This window comes from Mustela lutreola, chromosome 9, assembly GCF_030435805.1.
Source record: "Mustela lutreola isolate mMusLut2 chromosome 9, mMusLut2.pri, whole genome shotgun sequence".
Classification (NCBI taxonomy): domain Eukaryota; kingdom Metazoa; phylum Chordata; class Mammalia; order Carnivora; family Mustelidae; genus Mustela; species Mustela lutreola.
The window spans coordinates 66,944,608-66,968,742 of NC_081298.1; the positions used below are offsets into that span (position 1 = coordinate 66,944,608).

A 24,135-nucleotide genomic window follows, 5' to 3' on the forward strand; every position below is an offset into this window, starting at 1 on the left:
AGGCTTTTCTCCAGGAATCCAGACTTTAAAACTTCTTTGGGCCTTTTCTCGTCAAGATTTTCCCAAATTCCATGCTTCTCTGTGGCTTCTCAGCAAAGGCTCCCATGCCTGCCTCTGCCACACCCCAGGCCCGTTCTTCCCTTCACATCCCCTGCTCATGGTCCCCCGGGGTTGGCCCTGCCCTCTGGCACCACACTCCCAGGAGGGGCTGCCTCTTTAGCCCAGCTGGCTCTCTGCAAGCTTAGCTTTGAGTCATGTAAGTCTTTCTGCAGACCTGCCCTTGCTGATGGGTCCTGCTCTTGTCCAGGGACCCCACTGGTCAGGCCTGGATTCACTACTTAGCCCTATTTCCCACTTTGCCTTGGGTTGATTGCCTTAGACTAAACCTACACTAACACTAGACCCTCAGATCTGAGTCTTTAGTTTCCTCCTCCTTCTCCCCCTGACCTCTGGTTTCCTATCTCCCCTCACTTTTTTCCAGGACACAGTTAATCTTGTCCTCGAAGACCACTCACAGACCCTCTGGGTGAGGGGGTGGGCGGAGCCTTCAAGAAGGCTGGCATGTGCGGTGCGCCCAGCCCAGAGCCACAGCCGGCGCCAGAGCCGAGGGGGAGAGAGACGGGCAGAGGCCGAGTTGATGTTACCCAAGAGAGAAGGCGAACCTAAATCCAGCCTACGCCAGGCAGCCGGCCAGCCAGCGAAACTCGTCAAAACCAGAGGAGGAAGCAGATGAGGAACGGTGACCCGAACGAGCGTCCAGGGCCAGTCAACCTTCCATGTGCTAGTCTGGCCTTAGCGTGCTCCATGCCTTCAGCTGAGAATTGCCTACTTGGGACATTTCTGAGAATTCCAGTACTAGCCGTAATCGCTCCCCAGAAAACCTCCTGGAATAGAATGGAATTCCTCGCGGATGATTCACAAAGCACAGGAGGGTCTTTCCTGTACTTGGAAGTGAGGGAGGAGGGGCCGCCTGACAGAGGACAGCGTGGCTGAGTGCTGACTGGATGACTTCGGGTTTTTCCCACCCGGGACCCCAGCCCCACTGCACTGGGTCTCCTGCCCTGTAATTTCCTCATATTACACATCTCTTGTGCTCCAAGTGCACTAGCCAGCTGGTGACCCCAATATTTAGTCTAAATGATTGCCTCATCAGGCGACACGCCAACCAACTCAAGATACGCCCCCTGCACAGGAAAGCACACACACCCGGAGGACGGCACTGCAGACCCTCTCCCCACCAACAGGAGGTCACCTCCAGGACATGCCTCTGCTCTCTGATTCTGTTTTCCAACCACTGAGCTTCAATACCCTTCCCTACAGCCCCTGGGACAGGCATCACGGGCCTGAGAACCTGCACTGGGGGTGTGTGCTCGGGCTGGAGAGGGCTCGGCAGGGACACTGCGCGGCTGAGCAGGTGCGGGAGCTCCCCGGGGGTCGGGCCCTGGGGCCTTATGTTCGAACTCTGCACTAGGTCCGCATCATGACTGGGACTGTGGCTCTCACTTAGTGTGTTTCTTTAAATTGACTCAGTTATAAAGCAGACCCGTTGGTTTGTATCTTTACCACAGGCAGAATGTAGCATTTGTGAAAACCATCAGTGGATCTCTATTAAAGTTAAAAAGTCGTCTTCTGTGTCCCATGGAAATCACTACCTTGGATATGGCTCTAGGTTATGTATTTTTGACAGCAAACTCTTAGGGCCTTGGAAGACTCCTTTGGTGGAGTGTGTTATATGTCCCCTGCCCTTGTCATTTGGGCTGTGAAAGTGCCTCAGACCACTCATTCTACGCACCCAGGCCTGACCCATAGTGTGGAATGAGCTCTGGGCCCTACTTACAATTCGAGGTTTGAAGGGTGGCTTGATCTTCTTCTGCTCCAGGAGCACCCAGTCGATCTCCTTGAAGAATGGGTGCTGCTTGATGGCGTCCTCGCCGTTCTGGGACGCCACACAGCCCAGGCGCTTGTGCGGGTTCTTGGTCATGAACTGTGAGGAGGAGGACAGGAGGGAATTAGTGACAAAGGCCTGTCAGGGACAGGCTGTGAGGGAAAGATGGAGGTCAGCCAGGGTAACATCTTCAGCGCCCTCTCCTGAACCTGTTTCCCCTTCTGGGAGCTCTGCCCCACCCAGGGTCCTCCTGTAGTCTTCTCTAGAACTTTCTATGTGCTAGCCGCCATTCTAAATATAGCAAACATTATTAACTCATTTCATCCAAATGCAAGCCTCTGAGGTTTCCTGTTGTCCCTATTTTATAAGTGAGGTAGTTGAAGCACAGAGACGTTAATTAACTTAGTCAAGGTCAAACAGCCAACAAGGTACCATGCTGGGAGTAGGAACTCTGGCTGTTACTAACTCCCTGATTCTCCTCAGATTCTTGAGTCTTCTCATTGGGGAGAAGAAGATCAGATAAATTCACTTACACAGAGAGGTCAGTGGTCCTTGCTGAGGTGAGGAAAGAGGAGCAGCTATTCATGCTGAGGCAAGCACAGAGACGTTAATTAACTTAGTCAAGGTCAAACAGCCAACAAGGTACCATGCTGGGAGTAGGAACTCTGGCTGTTACTAACTCCCTGATTCTCCTCAGATTCTTGAGTCTTCTCATTGGGGAGAAGAAGATCAGATAAATTCACTTACACAGAGAGGTCAGTGGTCCTTGCTGAGGTGAGGAAAGAGGAGCAGCTATTCATGCTGAGGCAAATTATCTTAAGGCACCTTTCGTACTTCTCCTTTTTGTGGCCCCAGGGCCTTCTCACTTTTTTTCCTTTTTTTAATTTGAATTTGTAATCTCTAGCATACAATACCTATGTAGATCTATTGATAAAAAAAAAAAAAAACCCAACAAGAAAAGGAAAGGCTTATGGCTTCTCAATGTTTGTCTGTAAAAACCACACTGATGTGTTTTATATTTGTTGGCTGCCATCTCGTGAGAAGAACCTCTGGCTCGGATAGCTTCCCACAGCCACCCGAAAGAAAGTCAGGAGGGTTGTGCGGGCTTGTGTGCTAGACACAAAAGTGACATTTCACAGGGGGAAGGCTGAGCGTTTGTATTTAAAGAAAGCAATTTAAGAGGAGAAATCATAACCCAAAGGGAGAAAACTTTACTGATTTAGTTTCAGGCTTCATTAGCAAGGGAAGAGTTTCTTGGGCTGGGAGAGTCTCCTACGGACTCTTGCCTGGTGCCCCCAAAGCCAAAGCATGTGGCTACGTGGCTGGGAGAGCCACAGGGAAGAGAGTGAAGGGGTGGTGGGCAGATTTGAGGTAGGATGGAACCAACACACACTTCACCTTCTTAGTCTAGAAGTCAGCAGATGTTACCCTCTTTGAACACTCTTGATTCCTACCGCCCACAGGATAAAGTCCATAGACTTGGACACACAGAAACTTCTCAGTCTGAACCCTCAGTCTACCTTGGCTGGCCTTCAGTGTCTTTTATTCCCCTGGTCAAATGCTCCTGTCCATTCCCAATGTATCCTCTAAGAACCAGTCAAAATGCTGCCTCCTCTGTGAAGCCTCCCCAGATTCCTTGCTCTGTAGATACCTAGGACCTCATGTTTGTTATCTATTTAAATTATAATTTGCCTAAACTTCTCTTGCCCTTGGTGAGGTCTAGAATATAGGAATCAGTCCTATCTTCCCAGTACTTGGTTCAGTGCCTGACTTCTACTGTGTACTCAGTACATTTAAATGACTCAGTAGGAGGCTGAATGCTGAGGCTGAGAGCACAGTGCTGAGGAAGGAAGGCACTAAGACCAGCACTTACTGTTCCACAGGTTGCGCACTGCGTAACTCTACGGTGTAAATGGTTTCTACAGTTCTGCGCCACTTTTGTGTAGGTAGCAGCCCTCAGAGACACAGCTCAGTGGCCAGTGTCATGGAAAACCTGGCCTGGTCCAAGAATCAAGGGACAATGTGAGGAAGTAAAGTGTTCCAAGGCCAAGGGAGTAAGGACTCTTCCTTACTTCCTTAGCTCTTCCTGCCCTTCCACTTCTGGGAGAGGAAGTATCAGGGCTACTGATAAACATACAGGTTTTAACATCTCAGGAAGCGGCTCCCGAGTCAGAAGCTCTCAGAGACTTTGCCCTTGCCAACCAGCTGACACGGGCATAACCTCTAGCTTCTGACTCTCTGTAGGTCAAAGTTTCTCAGCTTCTGTACTAATGACATTTTGCACTGGATACTTCTCTGTTGTGGGAATTGTCCTGTGCATCGCAGGACATTTAGCGACATCCCTGGGCTCTACCCACTAGACCCCAGTGGCAGGCCCCCTCCGAGTTGTGACGGCAAAAACATTTCCAGACATTGCCAGATATCTCCCGGGGTTGGGGGGGAGGGCAACATCACATCTTGTTGAGAAACACGGCTCTGGGTCGTCTGAAACTGAAAGGGCCTTGCTGGGGTGCGGGCAGGGGGATCATCGGTTTGTTGGGCTGGTGTTCAAGGCCCCAGGCTGGGCTGGTGTTCTGGCTCCTTCGGGTGCTGCCTGCAGGTTTCTCCTTAGCTGGGCTCCTGACACAACACCTGGGGCATACTTGACGCTCACCAGTATGCACGAGAGGTGAGAATACACATCCTCTCTTTGCTTCCTTCTCTGCTGTCGTCCCAGTTGTGACTATGTGCAGATGTAATTTTTAATTTACTGCCCACCTCTGCCTGCTGGACGATGGCTGTTATACTCACCAATACTTACTTAGCACGAAGCGTGATGCCCCACACATTGGAAACACTCAACAGACATTAGGATTATTGACGGGGAGGGGGAGGGAGACAAAGAGAAATGGATGAGGTGAGGGAGGAAAGGAAGGAGAAGAAAGCAAGAGCCATGGGAGAGAGCAGCACGCTCTGATGTGGCCCTTTCCAGAATGCCGCACGTGAGCTCCCAGACACTGACAGAATGATGTGAGGTCTTTTTTGTCGTTTTCCTACGATGATCTGCGTAACTTAGCTACGGTAAATGATACTGGTTTTCCATTTGTGACAGTCATTTAAAGTTTCTTGATAAAGAAAAACATAAAACTACGTAAATATTGGCAAGTACATCGCTATCGAGAGGACACTTGGCTACAGGACACCGGGTGAATGTGATGTACCAGGCAGGTGCTGAACTTTGCCACCCGTGTTCTGTTGGGTGATGGAGGCTAGGGCTGGAAGCCAAGTTTCTTAGGCTGTCCCCTCGGTCCCACCTCAGCCTAACAGGTCAATGTCTCTGCTCCCCTTCCCTCCACCTCGCCTTCCACAGCTCTCCAAGGCAGACAGGGCACGTCACTTACTTGCCCTGGTCCAAGTGGCTTACGTTGCAGAAACAGCTGTGCTGGGCAAGTACTAAGAATCTCCCACATGCGGGATTATCTGCAGGGCTGGCGACCGCCTCCCTGTCATGTCCGAATCAGCACGGCTGCACGGGTCTTGAGCAGGCACTTGTTTTCTCGTTGGCTCTTCAGCCACCGAGATGCCATCGTGGAGACAGGCACACGGTGCCCCCTCCCTCTTGCCCATCACAGGCTCCAGTGGAAGGAGCTAAGGCCCAGCGTCCTCGTGGCAGAAATGATGCCGCGCGGTCTGGGTTGGTGTCTCTCCCTCTGAAATGCACGCGCACACAGGTTGGCGCAGAGCTCCCTCTCAGGAGACGCTAATGTGTCCCAGTCCCACAGAAGACCATTGGTGCCTCCACTCCCTGCAGTGACTGTCTGCAAGGCCTCTCATTCAGCCACAGCACAGCTGGGACGGGGGAGAGGCGGGGAGGAAGGGAGAGAGGAGTCCTCTGGACTGGCAAGGAGTGACAGGGACAGAGGGAGAAGAGGGAGAGAGGGCAGGGGGAGCAGCAGCGTGGGGGAGGGCAAGGACTCACTGCTTTCAGGATGCTGACGGCCTCCTTGCTGAGCCAGACAGGGTAGAGCACGTCATCGTGGAGGATGGACTCGAACAGGTCGTCCTCATTGTCGGCCTCAAAGGGGGGCTGCCCAGCCATCATCTCGTACATCAGCACCCCCAAGGCCCACCAGTCCACGGAGGGGCCATACTCCAACTCCTGCAGGATCTGTTGGGGAAGCAGGCAAGGTCAGCGCCTGCCAAGGACGCCTGCCATGGCCTCCCGGTGCCGCAAGTGCCATGGGAATGGCGTCGTCATTTCCAGCTCACCCCTCTGCCCAGCCCTGTGTGAGCCTAGCTCATATAAGTGTGGTTCAGAAATCAGCAAATTTAGGGAAAACTGAGTTTGGAAGGCACCATGCTGGGACTTAACTATCAATGCTCCAAAGTAAACACCGACAACCTGTCCTTCTGTGGGCATAAACTGCCGTCTCTTTGTTTCAGCAGGTGAAGTTCCCAACTTGCACTGAGGACCATATAAAAACTCGAGCAAGCTGAAAGTGACTGGGAGCAACCGAGGACCACCTCACACTGAGGGGGAAGGCGAGCAGAACCCCAGTCTTCTTTCAGCTGTGGCAACTTTGAATTCGCCTGAGCCCCATGTTTTTGGAAAAGAAACTACAGTTAATACCTCTCCCATCCTTTTGTGTTCTATCACAAAGGATGCCTATGCTTTTGGCCATTCCAGGAAAAGACCCACCCCCGATGTTCCTCATGACTCCCACCAAACTTGCTGATGAATCCCTTCTGTACCGGCCTCCAGAAGGCCCAGGCCCCTTCATTTGATCTGCAGCATTCCTCACTGAGGGGCAGAACCTTCTCCCTATAGCAGTAGCCCCAGTCAAGGCATCTCCTCCAGCAGCCAGCGTGCTTTGCCTGTCACCAGTCATTTCTCTCCCCTAACACTCTCAGACCCTCTCGCTTCTTTTCCTCTGATCGACAGCGGAGTCAAATTTATTTATGTTATATGCATTCACGACGTGTGGCCGCAGGATACTCTGAGACATTACCTTCCCTTACAACGATGTGCAGTTTTACAGACTGAGTCATAATTTCAATGTCTGGGAGGAACGCTACCTAAAGAAGCTGCAGAACCTTTTGGAAAGCAATTAATTGCCCCCGGTCTTATTTTCTCGGGAGCATGGGCCATGTGTTACAGTGGCAGAGACGGAAGACTGATCACGGTGTTTCTACTCCCTCTGAAGTTTGGGGTTACATTTTCTGGGTGATCTTGAGCTGTTCACTTGACTTCCTCTTCACATGAAGCTCAGATTCTCAGCTCAACCTCCTAAGGTTAATTAAGGCAGAAGATTTTGAAAGCCTATTACATAATACAAAACTCCATGTAATTGGAAGTTGGTATGAAATCCAAGTTTTCTTCCGTTCGGTTTGGTCTCCACGTCTAGAGAGTATGCAGCAGGTCAAGGAGACAGGTGTGGCTCAGGGTAGAAATAAACACTGAGCTGCCCCTGTTGCTAGGAAGGGTTTGTGAAGTGAGGTCCCCGTCCTATAATGATTTTGTCCTCCCATCAGAGCCAGATTAGGCCTGGAGCTGTGCACAAACACAGAAGAGAGGGCTGCTCCGGGTTGTTCTCTGCTCTGTAATTCTATGAAGAATTCCAAAAAGTGAAGATGACAGAGGACTAGCATGGCTGGGCTGCATGTCCTAAAGGGGTGTCCATCCAGGACCTCCCCCCAAATGGCAAAGGCCACACACAGTGACTTCCACGGACACCTTGGGCGGGTAACTTCTCCTCAGGTGAGCAACTTCTCAGGTAGCCTGTCTGGAAAGAGGCTGCAGCTCGGTCCTCGAATTCCAGGATGGTGGGGGAAGAGGCGGCTGGACGGGAGTACTGGGGCCTTCCCTGGTCTCCCCAGAACACCCTTTTGGAGACTAAAGACTACAGATTGCTTGGGATTCAGTGGAACCATTTTGAAAACAGTAAAAACATGCATTTTAGGAATCCTTTGAATTCAGAATGAAAAGAAATGTAAGTAAATGCAGCCAACTTTGAATTCTTGGGGGCTGGCGATCTGGTGAGAATCTTGGGTCTTTCAGCCCAGCAGTCAACACATGGAATCTGTAAGGTCAGAGCTATAGGCTCTGCTGTCCTGAGAAGCCAGTAATGCTGCTCTGTTCCAAAGCCAAAGCCAAAGTCAGTAGCTCCTTGAATCATGAGAGATCAAGGGCCCCCACCTGGCTCACTATGGCCCTGCTGGTTTCAAGGCCATGGTTATCACCCATCTCCTCCAGAAAACTCTCCCGAATGCCCCCAGCTTTCTAGCATCTTCTGACATCCTAAGACCCTAAGAACTGCAGGCACTTTCACATACTACTGTGATTTTAGTTATTTTCTCATGGTCAGTTATTTCCCCTGGGCATCTCTAAGCCAGCGAGGGTGGGGGGCTCCAGCATGCTTCCGAGCCCCCTAGCACGACCAGGCCAATTCCAGCACTGAGGAGACTGGCAGCCATGTATGTCCACTGTGCGAGTCTCACTGGGCATGCACCCTTCTCTCCCGGGTTCAGATGGCTAGGAATGTGGGTGGCCGCCCTCCAGCCTCCAGGAGGTGGCAGATCTGGGTCTTGTACCTCCACAGGTGGCAGGGGGTGGGGGGGGATGACCTCCATGTGGCCTGTGTGTGCTTAGATGGGATGGCTCTGCAGAAACCACAGAGCAGCCCTGCCCACCCGTCCCCAGGCCCACTCCAGAGCCTTCCCATTTGGGGCGGCCTCTTTCATAAAATTCCTTTGGGGCTTGGCCCTAATTTTCTGCTTCTCAACCGGCTCGTCAGCGTGGAGCTGTGAGAAGGGCAAGGCTTCACACGCCATGGGAGGGCATGGGTGCGGTGGTTACCCCCTTCAGTGGCGCAGAGCTGAGGGAGGAGGGCAAGCATCGGGCCTAAGGGTGCTAGCCATACCCAGGGCTGGCTGCCATTTCCCAGGGAGCAGGAGTGGGGCGTGTGGAGAGTGGGTGCAGTGGACGCTAGCCAAGGGGGCGTAGTGGGAAGAGAAGCATTGGGCAACAGCTAGAGCCTCATTAGCTGGCTGTGGTTTTAGGGTTAACAGGCCCCTCATGGCCCCTCCTATCTGAATAGAGGCTTATGGTTTCTCAAGCATTTCCATGCTCTAATCTCATTAGACTCTCAAAACAGCTTGCTGAGGTAGGTAGGGCAGGAAGTGCTCTTCTCATTTGGAAGATGAGGAAGCAGAGGGTCTAAAACACTTGGCGACTTGGTCAAGGTCGCCTGGGGGCATCATTGGTCCAGTCTAGCCTGGACTCTCAACTCTCAGGACTGTGCTTTTCCCACCTTACCCACCCCCCTAACCTCCAAACCAGCAACAGTGAAGATAATGACCCAGTGCTCACTGCAGGCCAGGCACTGTGCTGGACCCATTGGGAGGCATTGATTGCATTTCATCTCCCCAGTAGCCCTGGCTATAAGTAGCAATATCTTGATCAGCTCTAATTTGCCTGCAGGAAGACCAGGACTGCCCGCCATTCACAGGTGGTGGTGACTGTGCACCATGGGCATGAGGAAGGAATGGGAAGGAAGGGCATCTGCACCTCACTATAAACAGAGAGGTCAGTGCTTCTCGCTGTGACTCCTGTCAATGGACTGCCTGCTGTGAGAGCTGGGTGGATGTTAGGTTCATCGTGAAGTGATGGTTTTGTCTTGGGCTGGGTCCTTAACTACTCCTCTGGCCTGTTAACCCTTTGACTCTGGCATCAGCTGACAGAGGATTGGAACCAGGCATTCTGCTGAGACGGAATGATGAGGAAGATGGTAAAAATGCAGGTCCCAACTGAGGGCCCTTGCTTTCACTGATTTCTCCTGGAAGATTAAATTCCTAGTGTTCCTGCTAAGGAAGACTGATTGAAATCTCTGCTTTCAGATCTCTTAGAAGGTTAAAATGTTCTAAAGGGAGCTCAACTATTACTGATCGTCCTCACCAGTCCCCTCGAGCCCATGTCTTGTCTGGTCTGTGAAGTCTCTTGACTGTCCCTTCTGTACTCTCTGCCTTCTGAGGCAGATTGCTGTTGCCTGTCTTCTTCTTGGGACAGGTCTGACAGACCCGGACACCCTCTCCTGGAAAACTCTTAGTAGGTCTACAGATCCTCTAGGATCACGGCCACTTCCCTTGGTCCTCTTTCCTAATTTCATTCCTGACTATGAGCATGAAGAATGCCGGTGTTCTAGCTATACTCTTTTCCTCTCCTGAATGAAGGCCAAGAATATTCTCATCCCTTTGTCTTTGTTCACAATGGAGTGTCTCAAGTTCACATTCATTTACTCACTCAACCAACCGTAACTAAGAACCTGGTCTGTATGCTGGATCCTGGGAGTATGCAGGAACACAGCCCCTGCCCTGAAGGATTCAGAGCCCAGGAATATGGAACCTCCTGGGCTGCCCCGCCCCCACCCCAACCCCCCTGGCTGTTTTCAGGAATGCTTTCCACAGCCACCACCAAAGGAAATCCTGTTGATTCTCCACAACTCAGTTCATCTACCAGGTGTCCCAAGAAGCCTTCCCTTATCCCTGAGGATATCATCTTGTCTCTTGCATCTGTTTATTCTGCTTAATTAGCCACTAACATAGAGGCCACTGCCTCTAGACCAGAAGTTGTTTTAGGAGAGTGAGGAGTGCTGGGTCGATTCTTCCTTCCCACAATGCTTTGCATCTAGCAGGTGCTCACACAATGCCCACGGAAAGGGAACGCAGCCAGAATGGGCAACGAGCACCTGTGCACCATGGGCAGTGCTTACTGGGGGGCTGGTTTCTCCTTCCCATCTTACATGGTCAGAACCCTTGAGGCCATTTTTATTGAGCAGCTACGAGACACTTCGTCTTAAATCTGAATCGTACTGCACTAGGTATCTCTCAGCCTTAGCAAGACTGGCTTGAGAAACTCAAGTCCAGTAAGCACCATATGATGAACAACATGTGCAAACAACTTCCCAAAAGGCAGTCCGTCAGTCAGGTTCCCAGGGAACTTCTCTGATCTACATTTACAATGAAGCACGCTTTACTCTTCCTGCTTGACCCTGGGCACCGGCCATGCAGAACCCCTACACTAGAAATGGCAAATAAATCTGAGGTTTACTGTAGGTACGTTACTGCTGATGAAGCTAATTGCCACCTTTATTGATGGCGCTCCTTTATTCTGGTTATTAAGAAGTGAAGACAATGGTACAAGTCTACAAAGTTCTCTTGGTCCTAGCTCGTTGGTAGTTCTGGACTGAGATGAAAGAGTGAGGCCCAGCGAGGCTCTGCCCTGGCATGGGGAATGGCCCATTGCTCACTGTTGGCCCCTTATCTCCTCCATCACTACCATTTCCTTATGGAGAAATTGGTAAGCCTTCTACCCTTCTTCTTCTCTCTCCTCCCTTAGAATCTCTCCTGGTTTTCTAGCGCTTTCCCCCAGCACCGCTAGGTGACCTCAGTGCCAATGAGGTCACAGCCCTGGCCCAGACCTGGCAGAAGAAGGTGGCCCTCTGTGCACCGTCTTACCTCAGGCGCGATGTAGTCAGGAGTTCCGCAGAATGTGGTGGTTGTGACGCCGTTCAGAATCCCTTCCTTGCACATCCCAAAGTCAGCCAGCTTGCAGTGACCTTCTGCATCCAGAAGGATGTTGTCCAGTTTCAAATCCCTGAGAGATGGCTCAGAATTAATGCCTCAGCCATTCCAATAGGGTCTTTCTAAGGTGGGAGAGATGTGCACATCTCAGGGAAATCTGCTTCAGGGAGGAAAGCCTTTGAGGAGGCTTGATCTGCTGGCCCCCCACCTCAGTCCAGGGCTCTCACCCACACCGGCCAACCCCCAGAGGTGCCTCTGTGCTCCCCAAGGTGGGGGCTTCAGTAACACCAGGAATGTCTCAGACTGCTGTGGTTTAATAAAATCAGTAATTATTTGATGAAGCCCTACTATGTGCTGAAATCCATATATTTAGAGTTTGATATGAGAGGAAGAAGTAAGTCATCCCCCTTTTTTCCTGAATGAACCATAGGGAAAGCTGGAGGGACAAGAGTGATGCATGCTAACATCCATGACCCAGCTAAAACCACGTCAGAATCAGATGCTACCCTACAGAGCGCTGACTCTGTGAGCTCTCGTGTCATGGGGGAGGGTTATGAGGACATAACGCTGGGAGGGTTATGAGGACAACGTGATTCTCAAGAGAAGCTTGGAGAGAGGGTTAGGTTTAAAAAGAGCATGACAGGAAAAGGTGGGAGGGAAGGGAAAGCGCACACTGTGGGTGCCAAAGGCAGTGAAGGACCCTGGTGGATGGTGGGGAAAGACAGGCATGTTGACCAACCCAAAAGCCTAGAATGCAAGAGGAGTTTGAAATTCATGCTGAGGACAAGGAGAGACCTGCCTGTATGAGCATGGGCAGCACAGGCTGTGTGCAAGATCAATCTTCACAGGGCAAGCAGGCAGAGGGCAGAAGGGTCCGGGCACCGGAGGGAGGACACGCTGGTGGAGACAACCAGGCCCTACAGAGCCCAGGAGGTTCTGTGCAGCGAGTGAGCACCATGGGGGACGATGGGCAGGCAGGGTGGGGGATGGGATCCTGGTTTCAGCCAGAGTAGCTCTCTTGCTTTACAGTTTGGGGTTCCATGTAAGATCTTGTATAAAATTTGAAGTTCTGGGTAGGAACCCCCTCTACCAACCAAATCTGCAAACCCCACACCTGTCTCATAGAAGGACCTAGATTGTCAAAGGGAGGCCCCCATCACGGCCGTCCCTCAGCGGCCACGCTGGGCTGTGGTGGGGTGGGAGGGTCTTGCAAAGAAGGCCCATTACCCTGCACCTAGAGCAAGAGGGGACTTTCTCACAAGCCTGCTGGCGTCTGGACTTGAACTCCAGCCACCATCAGGAATCCAGGCCTGAGTGCAAAGGTGGGGCAGGAAGCACTTCAGGGCCTCCCTGCTTTGCACCCAAGGCCTTGTTTCCGCTTACAGCTGGGACTTCTTGAGAAAAGAGAAAGCTCATAAAATATGCTGTTCTAAGCAGATACTTGTGAACTACAGAAAGAACAGTGAGCCCAACCAAGCTGAGCCCCTGGGACCAGGGTCCCCAGCCTCCCCCGCTGGCCACGGTGTGTGGTCAAGACTCAGCTCTGGCTGGGGTGGGAGGGAAGGGAGAAGAACATGGACTTGGGCACAGGAGGCCTTGGGTTTAATCCCTAGGGGGGCATGGCCCTGGTGAAGTCCCCTTGCTGGTCCGTTACCTCGACCATTGAATTAGGATGACCCATTCCTGCTTGTTTGAAGGGTTGAGATTAAGTATGTGGAAGTAGCAGGCCTTTATAGAGTTATACCCACTTCCTTCGTGAGGAGACTGAGTTAGAGGGAACCGGGGGTTCTGTCTGTCCACCTGCAAATGTGGGTGTCATTGAGAAGTGAACCTGTGTGCCCTGCTAAATTACAACCCCTTCATGCTCCCTAATCTAGGGCTGCCCGGCCCACACGCACGATGATTGCCATGGCAACATGTGTATTAGGAACAGCAATAACAAACGTGTGGAAAGCACCTCTGTGGGCTACAAACCACATTCATGACCTGAACAACAGTGAAGGTTCAGAAGAGCGTGCTTTGCTCTGATTGTGGCAGCAGCAAGTAAATGGAAGCCGGAAGAAGGTTAAGTGACTTCTGAAAGGTGACGAGCAGGTTGACTTCACTGGGACTTGAGCTTGGTCCCCTCTAGCTCCAAAGGCTGGTGTTCCCGCCTCTGTGCACTACACTCCTTCAGTTTCCTGCCTTTGTGTTGGTGGACTTTTTCCAGTATGAGCCACCAACCCCAATTTGAGAAACGAGCCCATGCATGACCTCTCAAAGCTCCCCTCTTCAAAGTCCTGTCCGAAAGGCGCATTTCTGCTTTGTATGAATGGAGTAGGTTTGTAAGATTCCAAGCCAGCCTCAGCTCTGCCCATCCAAAAGCTCCACTCAGCATTTTGTTCAGCTCACGGTTCCCACTCAGGGCAGGAGAAGGCGAAACGTCTTATTCTCCCCATCTTCTGCTCTTTGCCTTCCCCTCCTTAGGCCTGGGCACACACCATGCCCTTGCTGCCTGTCCCCTCTGCTCCGAGGGAAGAAGCTGCCCCACGCTGAAGGGCGGGGGGCCCACGAGGGCCAACGATGTTCTGCAGGAAGCACACAGGCAGCTGCCCCTCTGCTGTGGGGAAGGGAGGCCTCAGGCCAAAGCGTGTCTTCACACAGTTCTGCCGTGGATGCCAGAAATCCTGCCACGACTCACCTCCTCAAACTTCCCTTGTGTTTCTCTGAAGCTCGGCCTCCCCACACAAAACCAAGCCCCGTGAAAGAGACAGTGACTTATGTTCCTTTCCTTGGTGACAGGGAAGATGAGTTCAGTTGGAAAGTCCCCCGGGGACCAGAAATGCCACGATTAAAACTTGATTCCTCCTGGAGTCTTCAGTCTCATTAAAAAGAAAAATAACCCTTACGGCCAGAACAAACCTGTCTGTCTCGGTGAGTTCCTGAGTCCGAGTTTCAGTGGAGGAGAGAGCCGAGGCCGCCCAGGGCCACGCTTGCTGCGGCCGAGGAAAAGAGAGAGGACATCCACCCTTCCTTACAAGGGGCTTGGGGGTCAAGGGCGGGCTGCTGAAGGGTGGAGTCCCTGAAATTCTGCTTGCTGCCCAGCTGGCTGAGGGCGACCCCTCTCGGTTTTCTCTCCCTCCCCCTTAGCGGCACTGCTGCCTGGTGACCTCTGACTTTCGACCTCCCGTTCCTTCTGCAGGATCCCCCACCTGCTGAGTTTTAGTGCTGCCTGTTCACGAGGGGTCTCTAAATCTTCCCCGGGAAGGTCAGGGACAATCATTTCTCAGCCTTGCCAGGTCGACGCCCAGCTGGCTGGACAGGTTGTGTAGGCTTTTCTCCTTCATGGGTGTTCCCCTGGTGCTCAAGTCAGCAGCCAGGCACGAAGTAAGTACTCATCAAACTTGTGGACTGATAGTTTTGCAAAGAGGGACTTCTGCCTAGATATTAATCCCCATCAGTCCTCAAATACAAGGACAGGGTACTTTTGAGGACCGGGACATTTTTTAAGGAATGGGGTCATTTTTGTTAATAGTGGAAAAAAATACAGCAAAATCCTTTCCCCTCTATAGGAGTCAATACGATGAGCTTTTACTTATTAAATAGCTTCAATCAATTCTTTTCAGTAGACAATACCTTCATGTGTTCTAAAACTCAGAGTATAAAAGGACAAACAGTAAAAATTCTTCCTCCTATACTTGTTCTCCAGATACTATTCCCCCCCCACCATAAGCAACTGCATTTTGTTCATTCCTTGTGTCTTGTTTTTGTCATACTTTCTGCATAAACAAGCATGTGTGACTATATATTTATGTCCCCTCTTTTAACGAACTGGGACCTGACTACATGTGATCTTTTGCACCTTATGTCTTCTGCTAAATACATATTGGAGATCTGTCTTGGCACATAAAGAGGCTCCTAATTCTTTATTATGGCTGTATAACACTCTGTCACATTTCCTAGAGGACATTTAGCCTGCCTCCGATCTTGTGCTATTAAGAGCAGTGCTGCTGTGAATAAGCTTATAAACATATGAAGGTAATTGTACAGATTTTCTAGAAAAGAAATGTCTGAATACGCTAGAAAAGGATCGTGGAGTTTGAGGGATGTTGCCAAACTGCCCTCCTCAGAGCTGAAGGATTTACACTTCTGTCAGCAGTACCGATAGTGCCTCCTTCCTGACATGGTACATGATTGAGTTTCTGGTAGTTTGATAGTGGAATGCAGTATCTCAGTATATATATGTATATATATGTATTTTTTTTTTCAAGATTTTATTCATTTGAGAAAGCACATATGGGCAGAGTGGCAAAGGGCAGGGGAGAAGCAGACTCCCTGCTGAGTGGGTGACCCCATGAGGGGCTCCATCCCAGGACCCTGAGACCATGACCTGAGCCCAAGTCAGATGCTCAACTGACGAGCCACCCAGGAGCCCCTATCTTGGTATATTCTCAAGTTTCTCTTGAGCATTTTTTCATATATTTAAAAGATATCTGTGTGTGTGTGTGTGTGTGTGTGTGTGTGTGTACTACTGCCATTTTTCCTTTATGGAATTTGTTTCTCGTCTTTTTAAGGAGATTTTTCTATATTAGGAAATAGACTTTGAGTGGTATAAGAATTGCAAATTCTTGTCCCAGTTTAATTTTTGACATTGCTTATGGTGGTTTATTGTATGTTTTTTGGATTTTATGCCTTAATTTGAAAGGCTTTACCTATTTCAAAGTTATAAAAGCATTCTCCCAACGTCTCCCCTCGTACTTCCATGGCTTTCATTTTATAAACGTATTGATGTATTTGGCATTCAGCCTGATGAAAGGTGTGAAGTAGGATTTGTTTCCAAACCCATAAGATGGATAGTTCATCTTTTCTTCCTTGACTGAAACATCACCTTTTTCAAATACTGGTCCCAGCTCCCCATAAGGATTTGGACTTACTTCTGTACTCCTGATTCAATGATGCTGACCTATAACACACTTTCGAAATTACTGTAGGTTTATGATGCATTTTAACATCCAGTCGGGCTGGTCCCCTTCTTCTTTTTCAAAATTTCCTGGCTACTCTTGCTTGTTTACTTTTCCATACGAACTTTACAATCATCTGTCTTGTTTTTAAAAAATCCTGGTGATGTTTTTATTGGGAACATGTCTAAAGTTATAAATTAACTCAGCAAGAATTGAAATTTTTATGATGTTGAGTCTTCCTATCCAATAACATTGTTTGTCTTTCTATTCATTCAAGCCTTGTCTGTGTCCTTTAGGAGCATTTTTAAGGTTCTCTCCTATAGATCTTGTGCATTTATTGTTATATTTAATGGGAGCCTGCTGGTCGGTCCAATACCCATTTTCATTTTCTTCCTTAGCAAGAGAACACCGTTGCTGCTGTTGGTGTTTTAAGCCCTGCACACAGTGGTGTAGCTAAACTGGAATTCAAAGCCTTCCTTAGAGCTGCGTGTGGTTACATAACTAAGTTCTAGCCAGTCAACTGTATGAGGCCTTAAAAGAAAGAGGCTTATCTTCTCTTTCCTTCTACTCATTGCCTGAATGAGGATATAATGCCTGGAGGCCTCGTAGTCACCTTCAGCAATAAAGAAAAGGACCAAGCCATAGAAATGGTCACCCGGCTTCTTATCTCCAGATAACACTCTTATGAAAAAGAAATAAACTTGTATCTTATTTAAAGCACTGTTGTCGGGGCGCCTGGGTGGCTCAGTGGGTTGGGCCGCTGCCTTCGGCTCAATCTTGGGGTCCTGGGATCGAGCCCCGGGTCAGGCTCTCTCCTCAGCGGGGAGCCTGCTTCCCTTCCTCTCTCTGCCTGCCTTTCTGCCTACTTGTGATCTCTGTCTGTCAAATAGATAAATAAAAATTCTTAAAAAAAAAAAAAAGCACTGTTGTCTGGGGCTTATATGATAATCGCAGCTGAGTCTACTCCTGGGGAATCCAAGTTGTTATTTTATATTCTAAATTCCTGTTGTAAGTGGGGATCTTCTTTTCCATCATATCCTTACTCTGGTTGCATGTGTATGTTAGTCACTAATTTCTACTTACTGTTTTATGCCCTGCCACTACATGCATGTTCTTTATTTTTGCAAAGGTGTTTTCCAGTTGATTTTCCAAATCATTTGTAACTGGTGATCATTTTTACTCTCTCCCTTTCAGGGTTTGCATTTGTAACTTATTTACTTTGCCTGATTATGTTAGAACCTTAAGAACAAGGCTGAGTAACAATGATGATAGTGAGCATATTTAGTAGTCTCAGATTTTGGGGGGTCTCTAATTATGACAAAGGCATTTTCCCAGGCAGAATGTCTTTATCATAACCCCTGTCACTTGGAACCTGACTGAAGGCTACCTTACTGGGTAAGTAAAAACTTGGGAGAACTTCCATGGAAACTCCCCTTCTCCCCAGCTTCCAGAGGTCCCAGTGAGCTATGGGGAAGATGGTAAGGAGCAGGCTCTGCAGTGCCCCTCTAGTCCCGGGTTTCTCAACCTTGGAGCCAGACTGACATTTGCAGCTAGCTAATTCCTTGTCATGGGGGGCTGTCCTGGGCACTGTGGGACGTTTAGTAGCAATGCTGACTTATACACATAAGATGCTATTATCAACACCCCCCACTGCCCCAGTGTGACAACCCCAAATGGCTCTAGACATTGTTAAACGTCCCCTGAAAGACCGCTGGTGGGCAACTACTGCTCTGAGTCTTAAATAGTGATCAAGGCTCCAAGACAGTCTGGCCCGGGTCATTAAGCTGAATAGGGGTTTGAGAGCAAGGCTACCAGGAAAGGGTACATCTGTCTGGAGTGTCCTCTGCCATCTTATCCTGACAGACAGGAAGCCTGAACACAACAGCCTTGCTGGTGTTTGGTACCATCAACCCACCTTTTTCACCATCTCAGGAAATCAAGGCTCAGGAAAGGTAAGCGTCTCACCCACCCTTGCATGGCTGGTAAGAGGCAGTACTGGGCTAACTCCACACAACAGACCATCTTTCAGATCAAATGTAAGATCCACGAGCTGGAAATCTCTAGCTCCTGATGGGACCCAAATTCCTTTGTGCTTATAAAAGGCAGGCTTCACGGTGAGAAGGGGGAATACAGAGGCCCAGAGGTCACAGTCAGGGAAGGTGTGATTTAGGGGCACAATGATATAACAAAGGCTCCCTTGAGGTGGGAATACAGATCACTTCCAGAAACTCAAAAGACAGTCAAGAAAACCCCAAATATGTTTGGGACTCAGTTTCCTTATCTGTAAAATGGAGATAATATTGCCATCACTGAATGAAGTAATCCATGTGACAGTTCTAGCATAGTGCCTGCCTGACGTATGCTAGTTACTCCAGGAGTAACTAATAGTCTCTGAGAGTCTCCAAGCATCTCTGACAGTCATTTCTTAAAAATGCACGTACCCTGTGGGAGCAGGTCAGTAGGCCCCTAAAAACTCTTTAATAATGGAGAAATACTTATCCCTTCCTAGTGTGTATAAACCACAGAGACAGAATCCATGGGATGAAGACCACAGAGCGTATGTAACTACCACACAGGGGCGAAAGCGTCCAAGGATACTTGAGAGACAGAACGAGACTGCAACGTCTAGGCCAGCCCAGGGAGAAAAATCACGGGCTCCTTTCCCCTGGGCCCGGGGAATGATATCTCGAACCCAGGGGAACACGAGCGCCCCAGGGGAGAAAGCAAGGGCACGCAGCGAACAGCAGACGCTGGGCAGAGTCCTGGGCTCCTCAGCCCCTCAGCTATCTTAGCTTAAAAAATCCTCTCCAACTTGTGAAATTGTATTTTCCCAATTTGGTAGATTCGCCAAGAATAAGGGCCAGAAAATTCTTCTGGAAACCACTAGCATTTAGCAAAGGGTTGGCACCCCGGGGAACCTTCGCAGATAAGAAACAATGGGAAAAAAAATGGTTTTATGCTTGACTTGAAAACACACTCCAAAGGAAAAGACCCATATGTCCCTGTCTTCTTCACTCTGCCTCTCCATTTTTAATGCCCTCATTTCCCTGGTACGCTCAATGGTATATCCCTCTGGCATGCTAATTCCCCCAAACTCAGGCCCCAACGCCACGCTACGCAAACGACAGCACATTCTTCCATTCACTTGAAGATAAGAGATTAGAAAGATTACTTCTCAGGATGCCAAGTATTTGGATCACCAGAGAGCAGGCCCTCGGGGGGGAGGTTATGAAGAAACTCTGCTTGTTTTTGGACAAAGAGTGGAGGCTAGCACATGACTGTGGTTAATCAGATGGGAACACAGGCTCTTGGGGCAGATGTTGCTTTCATAGACTGAACCACACATTCCCGAGAAGACAATTTTTCCCCTTCAATATAGCACACTCCCCTTGGCAGTGGGGCAAATGTCGGTGACCGGCTGCTGTCCTTCCTCCTCACTCCCTCTGTGGCGGCTACCCCTTCGTACTCGCGGGAACGCCACATCACCCCAGGGCCACCACAGGCACAAAGCTCAGGAAAGGTGTCCTCATGCCGCTCTGTCAAATGGAGAGACGTTGTTTGCTTCAGAGCCAAGATTTCAAAATTCTCCATTGCCACGCTGATATACCTGAGAGTCAGTGGTAATGTTTCACTCTGGGCCAGTCTGCAGGGAAATCTCAGAGTCTTTTCAAAGGAAAAGCTCAATCATTTAGGACAGAATAGTTCACTACCATTTTGGTTTTTTCCCCACATGCTTTTGTAGGCTGGCTCAGTATAAGTCTTTAAATGCATTATCTCATTGAATCTCACCAACAGCCTGGGGACACCTTAGGACTATCACCGCCTCCGTTGTAAAGATGAGGAAGAAGGATCCGAGGGGCTATGCCCCTGGCCCTGGATACACAGGTGGCGAGTGGCAGAGTTGCTTTGCCCGACATCAACCCAGGCTCTGAACCACTTAGCTAGGTTGCTTGAGGAGGAGGAAAAAAAAGATTGTATCTACACTCTTAACCTCCTGTGGGATGGAGAGCACGGCTGTTGCTGTTGGGGTGACAGCTGTTTTGGACTCATGTCAAGGTAGTTAGAAGATGTAACTGATAAGCCACGCAGTGCTATTTTGACCAAACTGAGGATCCCAGTCTGAACACAGCAGCCCTCCAGCTACCACACTGATAGCTGGAAAACCCAAGGTGTGAAATGGTACCCCTTTCACAGCCAAAAGAAACAGCCTGGGGCTGTACCTGGACATTAAGACTTGGAATCCCTGCAGAATAATTTATCTGACTGTGAGATTATATCTAATTACTTTTTTTTTTTTTTAAAAATCCACAGTAGTGAAAGCAAATTCTTATGCTTGATACACACACAGATACATATCCTGACCTCCACTGACGGGAAACAGGCCTTGACCTGGGACTGGCTCCTCTGACCAACATGACATTTATACTGAGACACTCCCTTCCCCCAATTCCTTTCCACGCCGTCCGTCAACCTGCACTTAGAAATGGCTCTTTGGGGCTCGGTCGGTATACAGACTGGCCCAAGGACAGTGACGACTTCAAGCAAGTCTCTTCTCTGAGCTCGCTGTCCTCAAATATGAGAAAAGACGGCTGGATGAGCTAATCCCCAAGGACCCTTCTCGTCTGAGATCCTGGGAAGCGAAGGCAGCTGGAGCTCGTGAAGTCTGAACTTGTAGTCCTGGCCGCTGTACACCAAATATTTCCCTTTCCACTCCAGAGCAAACCTTTGCCAACAGGCCTTTCCATACAAAACGTAGATCAGACGATGCTCTCCTTCTGCTCGCATTCTTCAGGGGCACCCCGCGAACACGCTTCCTGCTGTGCTCTGCGAGGTGCTCTAGGGTCTCCACTAGCTTTTCCCTCATCACACCCCCTCTTAATCCACACCTGGGCCTGGGGGCCTTGGGTTCTTCCCAAGTGTGTGAGGCTGTCTCCTGCTTCGATGTCCTGGCACAGGCCCCGCTAGGAGGGTCTGTCTTCCATAATGGACACCCGTGAAGGCGGGGCCTGGGAGCCCCCCCCACCAGTGCCTGATCCTTCCTAGCACCTCAATACCCACTTGTCAAAGGATGGGAAAATCAGGGAGCAGGCAGGGGAATTTGGAAATCATGGCCCCAGGCAGTTAGGCCATCCGAATAACTGCTTTCAGATACCATATGGAACTATTAAAACACATTATTAGAAACTGTTAAAACCAAGGTCAAGGTACCAAAGGCAGCGAAATCTGGCCTTCTCCTCTACCCTTCAGTCCCTTCTCCTGTTATATTCTGGAAGAACCCCTCCGCTCATCCCAGCAGCTTCCATGGCAGTCAGAGCGGAGGCCCAAGAATCGTGCTCGGGCTCTGGAGCTGGTCCTCCTTTTGCCACCACCTCCCCGTCTTTCGAGCCACAGGGTCAGGGATCTCTGATAGCACTTTCCTGCCTTGAGACCTTTGCCGCATGGCTGTTCCCTCTCCCTGGAGAACAGACTCCTTGTCATTAAGGTCCATGCCTCAACCTCTCTTCCTCAGGGAGGCCTCTCAGTGGTCACCCTGCCTAAAGCAGCCCACTGCCACTTGCCACCCCCTACTCCTGACCCTTCCCTGAATCTCAGTCACCTCAGTCATTTCCTCCATAACAACGACAACAACCTGTAAGGACTCTGCTTGTTTATTTCCTTAAGTAAATGGTTTCCCCCACAGGAGCTCCATGGGAACAGCGACTGCATCTTCATGTTCCCAGCACGGTCCCCAGAGCCCTGCAAAGTGCCTGCACTCACTGTTGGTTGAGAGTCCCAAGGAGACGGATCTGTATTCAGTCCACTCCAGTGATGGTCCAGCTAATGGCATGATTACAAATCCTCATGCCTCCGTTGCCTTGTTGGCCCTGGTTGTCATGTTCCACGGTACTTAGGGTTGCCGCTCAGAGCTGCTTTTTTGTGGTGGGCCTTGAGGATACTGGGGGAGAGGACACAGTCCCTGTCCTCAAGGAGGGTTCTGGAGGGAGAGACCAGAAGGCTTGGGATGGTAAATTCTACACTAGAGGGGTGAACAGGATACCCATGCTGCCCTTACAAGGCCAGGGCTGCCAGTCCTGCCTTCTTCTTGGCCCCAGCAATTTGCAGCTCAAAATCTAGCCAGCATTCATGACAAAAAGGGCCACTCCAGCTAAAGGACCAACAGTAACCTTCCTGGGGGTGTGCCTGGAGTCTGGCGGAAGTGGACTACAGCTCCTCATGCCCAGAATTCCCAGACAGGGGACCAGAACATCACTCTTCAAGGTCAGCGCCAGATGCTGCCCCAACCAGTGAGTGTAGGTCTTCCTCGTCTAGCTGTTCAAGGGGCCGCGTGCTAGAAGAGGGGTCGGCACCTCGTGGGTCACCTCCGCCCAGATAAAGAGCTGAGGAAACACAAATGTAACTGGACAAGTTGAGGGAGATGTAGGAAAAGCACGTCTTCCTGCAAAGTGAGGGTCACCCGAGTTACTTGGAGGACATGGGAGGCCTCAAGCGAGGCCAGGGAGCTGAAAATGGACTGACCTCTAAAGGGACAGAAAACAGATTTTATTATTTCTAAAAAAAGGAGTCTCACATTTGAATTTGTTTAATTTGGCCTTAGAAGGTATTTGCTTTAAGGCCGTGTGGTGCTCTTCAGCTGATCAGAGATGTGAGTGCGCGCGTGTGTACGCGTGCACACATGCCCCCGAGGACTGCTAGAGGCTTCTGCTCACACCCACACATTTGTCCGGGGCTCAGGCCTGCAGCCAGTGGAGGGGGAGAGTATACAAGTCCATGAGCAGGAGGCAGGTGAAGGAGAGCCTCCTTTTTGTTATTAGAAAGCACAAAATCTGGTGGAGTTTATTAAATGGGCAGCCTCTACTGCTCCAGCATGAATAGTTCCTGGGCAGCTGCTATGCGCCAGGGAGGTCCTGGCTTTGGCATGAGGGCAGGGATCGACTGATACCTTAGCTCGCACATGCTGCGTCTGAGGTGATTTGGAGGCATCTAAGTGGACAGGCCAACTGGGTAGTGACAGATGAAGGTTTGCACTGGACAAAGGGAGTGGCTGTGGCGGATCTGCGCACAAGCTCAGTGTTGAATGGGACAACCAGAGAGGAAACTCAGGAAGCCCAAGGAAGCCCAAATATCTACCTGAAGCTCATTTAGATGAAGGCATTTGCCCTTATTTATGTTTATTTGGTATTTTCTCTTTATGCTTAGGTATTCCAATTTAGAAGTAATAATGATGATGATGGTTAATTATATCTTTCAAGAGACTACTTTCCAGATCAGTGAAGGTATCATGTGCCAGGGTTGGCCCAGTGAACAAATTTAGTAAAGAAAAGAACTGTAAACTTCAAATCTACCAAGGGGAAGAAGGGAAAGAAATTCCAGAATTCTGCTCAGGGTAAAAAAGAAAAGAAAGCAGCAACTCTGCGGTGACACTGGGAGATGTGCCCTCGCACAAGACAGCAGCTGTCTCCATGCAGGAAGGAGATCCGTTCAGAGAAAACCTACCGGAGCGGAGCTCCATGGTCTCCAGGAACTGTCCAATCTCCCACCCAGGAAGGACCTAGTGGCTTCTCCTCTTCCTCCCAGCTAGTGGATGTAGTGGGAGCCCAGCTCAACAAGAGTCCAGTTCCCTGGGCCCCTCTCTCCTCTGCCTTCTGGCTGCCCTCCCTGACCCTCCCTTTCTTCTGCTCCAACTGAGGAGGTCCCTGTGCTCTGGATATTTCTTTGCTTCCTTCCCGTTAGAAACCACCTTCTCCCAAACTT

General features: G+C 50.0%; 1 protein-coding gene across 8 annotated transcripts in view; it reads right to left on the minus strand.

Annotated features, from left to right (window-relative positions):
- The window catches only part of PRKCE (protein kinase C epsilon), a 536,368-nt gene that overhangs the window by 24,410 nt on the left and 487,823 nt on the right, over nucleotides 1-24,135 (minus strand). For all 8 annotated transcript variants that reach the window (XM_059134569.1, XM_059134570.1, XM_059134572.1 and 5 more), the window contains 3 exons: nucleotides 11,378-11,516; nucleotides 5,844-6,032; nucleotides 1,838-1,984 (listed from right to left, as the gene is read on the minus strand). In XM_059134569.1, the coding sequence (XP_058990552.1) occupies nucleotides 1,838-1,984; nucleotides 5,844-6,032; nucleotides 11,378-11,516 (475 nt within the window). The remainder of the gene's footprint in view (nucleotides 1-1,837; nucleotides 1,985-5,843; nucleotides 6,033-11,377; nucleotides 11,517-24,135) is intronic.